The 12,483-nt window shown below is 38.2% G+C and overlaps 1 protein-coding gene across 3 annotated transcripts in view; it reads left to right on the top strand.

Annotated features, from left to right (window-relative positions):
- The window catches only part of TXNRD1 (thioredoxin reductase 1), a 36,169-nt gene that overhangs the window by 21,249 nt on the left and 2,437 nt on the right, over positions 1 to 12,483 (top strand). For all 3 annotated transcript variants that reach the window (XM_069002972.1, XM_069002975.1, XM_069002973.1), the window contains 6 exons: positions 422 to 514; positions 2,225 to 2,301; positions 3,931 to 4,087; positions 6,190 to 6,297; positions 7,653 to 7,748; positions 9,942 to 10,076. In XM_069002972.1, the coding sequence (XP_068859073.1) occupies positions 422 to 514; positions 2,225 to 2,301; positions 3,931 to 4,087; positions 6,190 to 6,297; positions 7,653 to 7,748; positions 9,942 to 10,076 (666 nt within the window). The remainder of the gene's footprint in view (positions 1 to 421; positions 515 to 2,224; positions 2,302 to 3,930; positions 4,088 to 6,189; positions 6,298 to 7,652; positions 7,749 to 9,941; positions 10,077 to 12,483) is intronic.

Here is a 12,483-nt window from a genome sequence, read left to right as displayed (position 1 = left end):
CTGCTGAGGGCTTTCTATGACAGTAGCTTCCCTTGGGTGGAGGGAATGATGGCAGCAGGTGGAGAAAATGTCTGATGGTGTTTCCAGGCCTTGTAAGAGTTTCCTTCCTACTCACCTCCTCTATCCCCATTGATTACAACAGGTCATATGGTGGGCTTGGACAAGAACTTAACCATCAGTCCACTTTTATAAACAGAAACGAGATTTTGTTGTGTTGGTCATAAGAATAAATGCAGGGACATAGAACAACACATTAAAATATGCAAGTAGAAATGTAAAGAATCTTTAGAGTAAGTGCTTAATTTTAGGTCATGGTAAAAACTCTCTCAGTGATATGTGGTGGGAAAAATACATGTTTGTATATTTTTATTTGAAACTAAACTTTTGTTTTCTTTTTTACTCCATGCAACCCCCAAAATAGGTTGAGCAGGTTGAGGAAGGAACTCCTGGAATATTGAAGGTTACAGCCAAGTCCACAACGGGGGACCAAATGATTGAAGGGGAATACAATACTGTGAGTCCTGTCTGTATGCATGAAGAATGTGAAACAGCCTTCCATTTAATGTTGAGATTTTGTGAGGTGTTTTTATCCACACTTCAGATTTTTAAAAATTATATTAGTCATTAAATATGCTAATTGAAAACAGTCAGCAGGTAATTAATCTGGAGAAAAAAGTCCCAAAGTCCATGGTTATTTACCTTGCCAAATCAGTTTGCATGCTTTTGAAACCTGTTTCTTAACTTAAGGGTGTAGATGAGCTTGGTCACGTGGAATCAGTTGCAGGACTTTTTCCCAGTGGAATACTTGTAATAAATGATAAGTAATGATTTATAATAGCTTTCATAGTAATTAAGGCATGTTTTGTAGTTAGCACAAAACAGCAGCCTGTGCAGGAGTTAAACAAACGGGTGACGTGTCATCTCAAGACCTGTTGTTGACACATCTTCACAAAAACCATTAATGCCCTGTGGCAAATCAGTCAGGAAACTTCATTACACACTTAAGACAGTAAAATTGCAGTGTGCAGGTATGGTATTGTATGTTTGATTGACTGTTTCCATCACACCTCACCCCACTCATTTTCATAGACCTTGATGCTGAAAGGACAAAAAAAAAGTTGTGAATAGAGTATTTGGAACCACACAGAATGCATAAAGACAGGCCTCTGCCAGCCTGGGACTTCAAATACTTTGTGCCAGTGACCTCGTTTACCTGTCCAGTGCATCAGTCATCCCTAAAAAGTACACATCTGGGAGCCAATAGTGTGGGAAAGTTTAACAATGGCAGCAGAGCTATTGCTCAGGGTTGTAATGCTGGGGTTTTTCTGGTCCATAATAGTGAAAGCTTTTTAGCAAGGAAATCAATACCATCCCTTCATTAAGGAAACTTTTGGTTTCTTATTGCTACATCTTTCACTGAAATGCTGTCACTCCTCATAGAAGCTGTGACCTGTCTGTGCTGCATTTTAAGACCTTCAGCTCTTAGGATCTGGTGTGTTTGATCATCTGTAAGACTTGAAGGAGATCTCAGGATTCCTTCAGGACAGTTCCTGGCTGTCATATGAGAAGCATTATATAGTTATCTGGGCAGTTGTCCAAGACTACAAAGCATGTAGCAAATTTCCTTGTGATAGCAAAAGTTGGAACTTGATTTGTTATGATAGCAGAGTTCATAGGATGGGTAAGAATTTGGCCTGGTCTGAACAAATGTTCAAACAAATAATATTCAAAAAATAATATCCTTTGACAGTGACTTGGCTGAGAGCCTATATAAGTAAATTATATTTTCAGATCAAACCAAATACTGTTTTATGGTATTTTTATTTGCTTAAGCATCTGAGTTTCTTTCCTAAAGAGCCCGTTCCTTATGGAGCATTTTGAGGTCACCTGCCCTGGTAAGGATACAGGATAGCACTTTGGTATAAAACTGCAAAGAAATAAAGAATCTATCCCTAACTGATTTGTTTAGAATATTCTTGGGGTATTTTTCTCGGGAAAGCTATTTGACTGTTTTTAATCTTAGCATTAAAACCTGGTATTGTTAGGTCATGGTGGTAGTGTGGCTTGTCTTAAACTCTGTGAATCTACAATGGGTAACAAACATATTCACCTTACTGTGACCAAGCCTTAGATACTAATCTCTAGCATATCTTGAAGATAATAGCCAAAGGAAAAGGCACTTTTGAGTTTTTAAAAATCTGTAATGTGCATTGCTGTTTTGCAGGTGTTGCTGGCAATTGGACGAGATCCATGCACGAGAAAAATTGGTTTGGACAAAGTTGGGGTGAATATCAATGAAAAGTAAGGACAGATGTCTGTGTATCACTCACTGCTGAGCTTGTGTCATGTACTGTTACAATGGTAGCAGTACAGAGACATCCAAAAGCTTTGAGGAAAAATTTGCCCCGTTTGTATACACTTGGATGGGAGACTGTGTAGCAGATAACTGCATTTTCTCCCATAGTACTGCTACATTTGCTTTTTTGTTGCTGAAAAGTCAATTTCTAATTCCTGGGAGAAAAAAGTGTCTGTTCCATTCTGTCTAGGTTCACTGATCTGTCTTAGCTTCTTCCAGTTACAGGGTTTTCTAGGATCTTCCAATTGTTCCTTGTACTCTCTTTTCCTTGTCACCTTGCTTTTATCACCTCTTGGAGCAAAAATCTGTTAGCTCATATAGGTTTTCAGAGCAGTGAGTTTTGTTTATATTTTAATGTAAATGCTGCTATATGTTATTTTGAAAGATAAGGTTCAAGTAGCATTCCTTAAAGTCACAGGTGAAGTTCTTGATGTGTTTTAGGTTTTGGAGGGGTTTGTTTCTTGCCTAGAAGCAATCCTTGGGAACAATTTGTGTCTTCTGTAGAAGAGTATTTGATGTTTAATGCAGTGAGGTTGTTGCACCAGGGAGTGGAGCTATCAGTAACATTTTCAATATTGGTAACAAAAACATCTTCCAGGCATGTGGGTCCTCAAAGACCTTCACTTTGAAGAAAAGACAAGGGACCATGAACTTGACCAGTGCAGAGTTTTTATACATGAATGCAGTAACTGATGTTGTCAACGGTAACAGTTGTGATATTCCAAATAAGTGGAAATTTTGGTCCACTCAAAATTGGCAGACCCACATTGGCTTGTAGAGCAGTACGCCTCTTTCTGATGTCAGGACACCTATTACTAGCTTAATAGAATGAACTATAAAGTTATTAGCATAAACTGTATAATTGTTAGCAAGTGCAAAATTGAGGAAGTTGGATTTTTAATATGGGAATTGCTGCTGGTCTCTCAGGTAACTGTGTGACTGTTTCTATGTCTGTCTGATTAGGTTTCCCTGTTACATGTTTCCTGTGGTGATTACTGCACTATCTTATTTATTGATGAAGTAGGAAATATTAATAATTAAAAGCTTCCATTAGCTCAGTGCACTTACAGCTAAAAAGCTTGCTGGCTGTCCCTTAGGTAGGGTGTGTAACAGCCTGACCTGTCTCTGTGTAGGAGCCTGAAGGATAAGCTTCTATAAACAGCTTCAGCCACTGGACTGAAATTTCAGTAGTGGAAAAATTGTTTTGTCTTACAAGTGGAGTGGGAGAATGCCTCTTTGTGTCATTCCTGAAAGCTGCCAGTACACAGCTCAGCTGGTGGTAGAGGGTGTTTCTGGAAGAGGTTTATGCTTCACCTCAGTGATTCAGGAGATGAATCGCAGCTTCTCAAGCTACCTCCTTATCCAGTGTGTGAATTCCTGTAGTTTTGGTCAAATTTGCCCTACTTTATATTCCTGCCCAAGACTGTAAGATTATGAATATGAATTCTTTCCCCCATACTTCACATACAAGTCTTTCTCTTAAAGCTAAGGGGCCTAACTTCTGCAAGGTTATTTACACTCCAGCCTTCACAGCTGAACACTTATATCTTTTTTCTTGTTATTTCCAATTACAGAACGGGAAAAATTCCTGTCAATGATGAGGAGCAGACAAACGTGCCACATATCTATGCTGTTGGAGATATACTGCAGGGCAAGCTGGAGCTCACACCAGTGGCAATCCAGGCAGGAAGGTTGTTAGTTCGGAGGCTTTATGCTGGGGAAACCACTAAGGTAAGGAACCAGTTGACTTAAAACACTGTCACTGCTCTACTTCCAAGTGCAGAGTGCAAGTCTACTTGTTTGTGGAAAACCCAGGAGAATTTTAAGGATTAGCTTTGATGATCACTTTAATTTTCCCCTGGCAAAGATATTACTGCAGATGTGTTCTGCTAATTGTGTAGGATGAAATTAATACCTTGTGGGTTAAGCAGTAGTCTCTTTTATTTTTTCCTATTAAGAGGGTTTAGTTTTCTCTCAGAGTATAATGATAATGAAATTAACAGAGATAATTTAACTTGGTTTTAATTCTACTGCCTTCCATAAAAGTCAGCAATCTTTCCCATCCTGTTAAGTGCTTTAACACCAATTCAAAGGCAATTTACTAAATCTACCTACAGTCCCTAAATAGAGTGTAATAGGAGTTTGTGATGCTCTTAATTTTCAATGCTATTTTCACTAATTTTTTTCACTTCTCATCTGTATGTTTTCAATGTAATACATAGTCCTAATTGCAGTTGAATATGGACACAATGGAAGATCAGATGTACCAATAACTCAGCACATATTTATACCTGAGTACTTGAATTAATGGATTCAGTGTTTATGTTTCATACCAGTGCAGCTCTGGGTTTCAGCCAGGTTATGGTTGTTCAAATGGGAGTAACATGGGTACTCATTTACACCTTATGTTTAAACCATGAGGAAAGGAGAGTGCCTTTAAAGAACTGCTATACTGATATGGGTGCTTGTCTCACCTTGATAACCATATGTCGTGACCATAAAGGTTTTTCTTTTTCAGAGCCTGCTCTATTCATAGCAAGTTCAACTATCAGCCAGATTTAGAGCTTGATTGGGTTGTTTATTTTATGTTGGCAGGTATTGCAGTAACAGAACCCTGAATCAGCGTGCATAATGTCATTGAATTAGCCAGGCAAGGTTTAAGAAACTGTAGCAGATGCCAGATTTTTTTTATTGCTGCAATGCTATGGATATGTCTTAATTTACATTTTATGCCAGATAAGTCTCTCAAGGTACAAAAATCCTTATGCTGCCAAAGGAAGCATTCTTATTCAGTGAATCCAAGAAATGAGTAACTACTTAAATGTGAGCGTGGCTTACACTGCCTTTGTAACAAATCTGGAGAAGGTGATGGAAACGTAATGAGGTGTTGTGGATGGGTGGGGAAAGAATAGTAATCAGTGTCTTAGTTGATCCCCAATCACAAAGGAAATTAATTAGAGTTGAATTATGTAGAAAATCAAATTGCTAGAAAAGAAATAGAACTGACCAGCCTGCTAGTCTGCTATGGCAGAATGACTCATTTGGTGGACATGGGAAGAGCAGTGGATGTTTGTTTATTTTGAGTCTAATAAAGGCTTTTGACATTGTCTCTCATAACATTGTCGTGGACAAATGGATGCATTGCAGGATGGGTAAGTGGGCAGTGAGGTGGGTTGAAAACTGGCTGAGCAGATGAACTTAAAGGGCTCTGCCCAGCATTCCAAAGACCAGCTGCAGGCCAGTCACTGCTGGTGTGCCACAGGGTTGGACATAGGTCCCGTGCTGTTTAACATCTATATTAATGGATCTGGATGCTGAGAACAAGTGCACCCTCAGAAAGTTTGGAGATGATACAAAACTGGGAGAAGTGACACATTTTTGCTCTCCCCCCAACTGGCTGTACTTCGTGTCTTTGGTTCTTTGGCATCACCTAGGCCACAGCTGATGAAAATGAGTTTTGAATGGTAGGGTGCCTTTGCAGCATCCCCAGCTGAAAATAGCATGCTTTGTAGAAGTGGTTGAAAAGGCTACTTTTTATCTCCAGTTTGACCTGTGATCTAGTACATTTTTAAAATGTATTTAAAATCCATTTAATCTGGGCATACTAATGTTAGTGTGGCTTTAAACTGTCATTTTGTTCTTGCTCTAATTAACACCTCTGGAATGAACAAACACAAAACTGTACCTCAAGTTAAGACAATTTAAAAAAAAAACAAAAAGAGCTTTCAGAATTGTGGATAATTGAGCTTTTCTTCCTGTGTTTCAGACTGCTGTATGCTGGTTTTATTACTGATGTTGTGTGGGTTTTTTGTTTTATTTTGAATGCCATACAGTGTGACTATGTGAATGTTCCAACTACTGTATTTACTCCTTTGGAGTATGGAGCCTGTGGGTACTCTGAAGAGACCGCAGTGGAGAAATTTGGGGAGCAAAACATTGAGGTAAATGTCTTAATTTCATCTGGGTTTTATCTTTCCAATTTGTAATTTAAAATAATGTTAAGAGTCAATTAAAACAGCATTTTGTGCTCTGATGTAAGGGCAGGAGGTGACTTTTTGTCTTCCTTGGCTGTTCCTAGACACGTTATAAAAATAATTCTCAATTCCAATAGCTCTAATTGCAGATATGTTCTATTTTTGGCAAACAGGGGCTTAAAGGTGGAATATTTGGTTAAAAAAAAAAAAAAAAGAGAAAAAGGGTTTCTTTGTGTCTGCAAATACTTCAGGATAAATTTAAGGTGGGCATGTGCTGGAAGCGATACACTGGTTTTAATGTCGAAGTGGAGCTTTGGTACCTACAGCAGGGCAAATTCCTTACCACAGTGATTTTTACTTTATAAAACCAAATGTTATGCTCATTTTTCCTATTTACTTTGACTGTACAAAGAGGTATGTACTTCATTTTACTCATGTGAGTAATCCCTTTTCATTCTCTGAGATTGCTGGTCAGGAGTGAAATTAGACAGATACAAGCACTTAGTGCCTGAGGCTGTTCTTCCAAAATACTATATGGACCACATTACAGAAAGCATGAGGGGAGGAAATCTCACAATAAACTGAACTTTTATGTCCTGGAAATATCACCTGAGGAGCATTATTTGCAGAAATAAGCAGATAAGTGGTAGTTCATGAAGTTGAGAACTTGTCTTCCTCTTAGCTGACATTTTCTGAATTGGACTGTGGAGAAAAATAAGTAAATACAACTCAAAATGGCAGTGTGTAAAATACTGTTAACCTGACCACAGGGCAAAGGCTTAAATGCTTTTCTGCCCACAAAGTTTGTATATACCCAGTCAAATTTTTGTTATTGAATGAAATTCTTGATGTTATATGTGAAACAGTGGACCCTTTGTTCTGGAAAATGTGCTTTTGATTTTCAGAGAATTTTCTTTTTTAAAATGTGCAGCCAGAAGCATTTGTGTTCTGGCTAAGTCCTCATTTAGTGTATTCTGACCTCTTTATTGTGTCACCTTATTGGCTTTTGTTTTTGCAAGCCTCAGTAAGATTATTGAGTCGCTTGTGATTTTGTAACTTAATAAGAGCATGGTGAAGTGTGTCCTGGAAGTGTAATATTCTTATGGCTTCTCCTTTTTTAATTACTGGATGACACTAGTACTTGTTTTGTAGAGACTCCTGTCTTTGGCATTCATTAAGGGAAAAGAGTATCATCATGATTTCAGATGTTCGAAATGCTATGTACATAGCTCATTATTTAGGATAATCCAGCAGCTTTTGGAAGATCATGCTCTCTGCTTGGAAATTATACAACTCTCTTTAAACCTGTGTTTTATTTCCAGGTGTACCATAGTCATTTCTGGCCACTGGAGTGGACTGTGCCATCCAGAGACAACAACAAATGCTATGCAAAGATAATTTGCAATATTCAAGATAACGTAAGTGCATCTTTCCTTCCAGGGAAAATAGTATCTATATGTTTGTCATAGGGACTGTTGATGATACAACAGCTATAAATAGGTTATTTTTAACAAATTAAAATTTATTTAAATTTCCCTACCTTCTGAAATGTAATAAATATTTATAGTGATGCATGCTTCTGTGTATACAAAACCAACCCCCAGTAAAATACAAAATTCTGCCATTGCTATTTGCATATGGCACTTCTTTCATATATGTAAAATAAGAAGTAGAGATCTTTAGGAATGTTCATTAGCTTTGAGAAGTGAGCAAATCAATACATGTAAAAATGGTTCGGAGTTTTATTGGTTTATTCTCTCCTTCCCAGACTTGGACATTCTTTTCTGGGAGATTCATCTCTCTGAAATTGGGGTCTCTCAGAAACCATCACAACTTGTAACCTCTCCAAACCCACATGTGCTTGTAAAACTCTTGAGCTTGTTCTAACAGGATAATGTATCTTGCCTGCACAAATCCCATTTAGGGTGATAATACCAGGATTATCCTTGGACTAGGATCAAATTTCCTGGCAGTGGAAATGTACAGTACCTGCTGAAGCAAACGCAAAGCTAGTAATTAGTTAGAAGAATTGGTGTGCCCATCTCAGAATGATCATCGTCTGTTTAATAAAATTTAGTTGATTTTAATAATATAAATTATTATGAAGAGTAATACTCTGTTAAAATGTATTCCTGTTAAGATGGTGGCATAGCTATCTGTCTTAGAAGAAAAAACCAAAACTTACTTTACCTATATTCATTTTTCTTAGATACAGATTTATCTTCCTGCAGTTTTTCTAAGCATCATGTCACTGTTTCGTAAAATTTGCAAACCTGTCGGGCGTTGCCCATCTCCTCTTTCTGGAGGAGTTTGCAGTAGCGTGGAAGGTATCATAGTACCTCTGGCTACATTCTAATCCGAAGTTACTCAAGAAAATGCAAAGGTTTAATGGTGATTTAAAGTGTTTCATTAATTTATTTTCACTTCTTGTCCTGAAAATTTGAAACGTGTTTAAACGTCTAGGGTAGCGTTGAAAGCTACCCTGGAAAAAAAATAGTTCAGTAACTATTTAATACTCTTATTACCTTGGTTTCATTACTATGGTTTTATTTTGACATATGTCCATATTTTTAAAGGAAAATAAGGGTAATTCCATTTTAGTTATCACCCAATTCTAGCTTTTCTTCTTTAAATAAACCCTGTGGTAAATTCAGTCCTCAGACTTAGTGAAAGAATAAAAACCTTTCAATGTATGTAGTATCCACTATACCAAATATATGTGGTATTTAGCAGGAAGAGCAGATAACTTTTGAGACTCAGCTGGACTACATCTGTGGTCACCAAAATCTGATGAATTCCCTGAAGGCCACTAAAGCCCACAGCAGCTGACATGTGCTAAATGTTCACATTTCTCTCTTTAAGAAAAGCAGATCACGTCAGTACAGCTTGTCCTGCTGGGTGTTTTCTGAGGATGTATGTGCAGTGTGGTGTGTTTTGCAATTGAACAGGAGTATAGATAGGAGAAGCGTGAATAGTACCTTCCTTGTAACTGGATGGGGTTTTTGCCAGTCTCTGAGTGTATTATCTCCCAATGAAAACCAACACTGCCACAAGAGTTGTTGGCAGTTAAAATATACTTCCTGCCATGTCTGGTTGGCCACAACTTCAGCTCGTGGTCCTTTCCTGTGAGCAACTATCAAACTGAAAATTCTTCAACAGATACAGACCACGTAGCCTCCTACCACAGGCCCTCGTACTGAAAACCTTCCTGCAGGGTGCTCACCTTTACTTAGGCAAGCATTCTGTTGGAATGAGTGGAATAACTCACCTGAATAAAATTTAAATCCTTGTTTGTGACTCAGACACACATAATGGAGCACAGAGCATGGCATGTGTTAAATTTGTATGCTCTTGGTGTACTCCTGTGCAAAACTTTGTAAGGAAGCTGACTCCTGAGTTCCTAGTTGAATCTTTGCAGAGAGAGAGAACAAAATTACACCATCTCCCATCTGTTGGTGCTAATGATAGTTCACATTTTAGTGGTTACATTAATTTGTGATATGTTTTGTGAGCTGATTGAATTATATACTCTGAGTGAGAAAACCTTACACCTTGTCTAACGAGATCTGAATTCATGACTGTGCTTACGTTTGATTATCTTTGGCATTTAGGAGAGAGTCATTGGTTTCCATGTCCTTGGCCCAAATGCTGGAGAAGTCACCCAAGGGTTTGCAGCTGCTATTAAATGTGGGTTGACAAAAGAACAGCTGGACAGCACCATAGGAATTCATCCTGTCTGTGCAGAGGTTTGTATACAAAGTCACCTCATAGCCCAGCTTTCATGGCATTCTGGGGTAAGGTGTTGGAAATCTGAATTAAAGAGGTCCACATTTGTAGGAAAGTAGTGGGGGGGAAAGGACAAGCAATTATCCAGTTTTAATATTTAGAATTCTAACACTTAGGCTTAGTCTGGGGTATTTTTTTTTTTAGTGTGTTCATTTGTGAAAAGTTTATGGTCTCCCTTAATCCACTTCTCTCTTTACTGGGGAGTGTAGAATTTTTCTCCCTCTCAAGATTATGAAAGTTTCAAATTCTATTTCTGCTAAAGTGGTTGTCAGAGCTAGATTAGTCTACTCAAAATAGGCTTACAAACTGGTGCTGGGGAAGGGGACCAGCTACATAACAATTTTTCGATCAAACTCTCTCCTCTTAAAGATCTTTCTTTATTCCATAGGCCTTCAATTCATGAAACCACACAAATACTTCTTCTTCTGTTTATGTTGCTGTTCCTCTTTAATGAAGAGCTCAATTTTCTCTAGGAGGTGTGGGACAGCTGCTCCCAGATGTAAATCAGAGAATGATTTTTGTAGCATTAGGACCAGTTTATATTAGCTGAGGATCCATGAAAGCTTGTTTATGACCTGTGTAAGTCTTCATGCAGAACCTCTGGTTGTGTTAGATATAAAGCTTTGCAAGGGTGCACCAGGATGCTGCTCTGCAGAAGTGGCATCCACCTCTCTTGTTTCCTATCTTCGAGGTGGTTTAGTGAAAGCAATGTAGTAAGAACTCTATTAATGAAGTGAACTGCTAGCAATCTGAATTATCTTCAAAGCATCCACAATATAGATTCTGTTCTTTGTAGTACCATCTAATGGCATTCTTGGAGGCCCTTGAAGAGGAGTAGCAGGTCCTTATCTTACCAGGGGCCCTGTGGAGGGGGATCTCTGAGGGAGGCATTCAAACCTGTGAACTCAAGTGGGGTATTAGCATATGCAGTGTGAAGAGAGGATGAGAGTCATAATTTATTCTGGACATCTGAGCTGCTAAAATTGAAACTGAATAGAATGATGATTAGACATAATTCAGGGAGGTAATTTCAGATAATCATATTTGTTTGAGTGGGGGAGGAAGAAATTGGCTCAGGAGAAATACGCTATTTAAAAGCTCCAGGGAACAGCGATCATTTTTAGTGACAGTCTTCAAAAGGGTTTTTTATGCTTTTACTTAATTTAATCTCTCGAGCGGTAAACAAAAATCAAAGTGCAAGATGGCACTCTTTGATTAGAAAAATGCTTGAAAACTGGAATTTGTGAGGAATGAGCATATTGGATGACTAGAATGATGGATAATATCACCGCTATTTTTGTTACATCCCTGTAAAAGTTAAGGGAAATGAAGTCTGATTTGAACAGGAAAGGGGCAGTGTTACAGGGTCAAATGCTGACATCTTCATCGGCACTAGTACTAATTAATTGCTAAGTCTGCTGTGAAACATGGTTTTATTCCATTTGAAGAAAACCTTAAGACTGAGGGTCCCATTCTTGCTGCTTACAAATTAGAGCCAGATTTCACTTCTCTTCTTGGAGCAGCATTTTATTCTGCAGAAAACATGAGCTCAGAATGGAATTTCTTGCAAGGTAAAGTCCAAATAACTGCAAGCACAGAGCTGGTAGGACCTCAGCCCTACAGAGAATTACATCTTAGCCTCAACTGCACTGTGCTGCCTGAAATTCAGGGGGCTACAATCGAGCATCTGTGATGAAGAGAAATTGTCTTCTGAAACTGGGGTGATTCTTCCGGGTAGCTAACGATGGCTTTCCAGCCATTGGATCTAAGGTTTTGTCTTCACTTAAATAATGAACAAATTCTGCCAAAAAATACATGTTTCCAACAATTATCAAATGACTCCAGCTGGCTTACTAGGGAGCAGTGTGGTCCCCTCCCACACCTGGAGCTTGCAGTCTGGCCGGGAGGAAAGCAAATAAATTTTGTACTTTTTAATCTTGGTCTTTTGAAGTGAAATAACAATAAATGAAGGCTCCCATATGTTGTCAGGCTGTGGATCAGAAATAAAGACTTCAAACCCCTCTGTCAAGACATGCACTATTTTTTAAATAAGTCACTGTTCTTCTGCCATATATATTAGACATGCATTTATCTTCCTGATTTGTGTCTAATGCTTTACGTGCTTATAGAAAGTGGAAGAGGTTTATCATTTATTGATGTTGTTCTCTGAAGAGCTGCTAGCAACCTTAATGCAGCAAAGCTCCTACTTAGAGAAATATAGGTCTTTCTGATCCCCATTATCTTTAGATACTTCAGTGTTATTTGCATAGCTGAAATGTGTATGTACTTTATTCTATGCTAGGTTTATTCTTCCTGCGAGATGGCTTTGATGATGACTAATTATTGCAACTTTGAAGCATTTAGATA

The sequence above is a fragment of the Aphelocoma coerulescens genome, chromosome 1A (assembly GCF_041296385.1).
Source record: "Aphelocoma coerulescens isolate FSJ_1873_10779 chromosome 1A, UR_Acoe_1.0, whole genome shotgun sequence".
In the NCBI taxonomy this organism is placed as follows: domain Eukaryota; kingdom Metazoa; phylum Chordata; class Aves; order Passeriformes; family Corvidae; genus Aphelocoma; species Aphelocoma coerulescens.
This window is presented reverse-complemented; position numbering and strand designations above follow the sequence as displayed.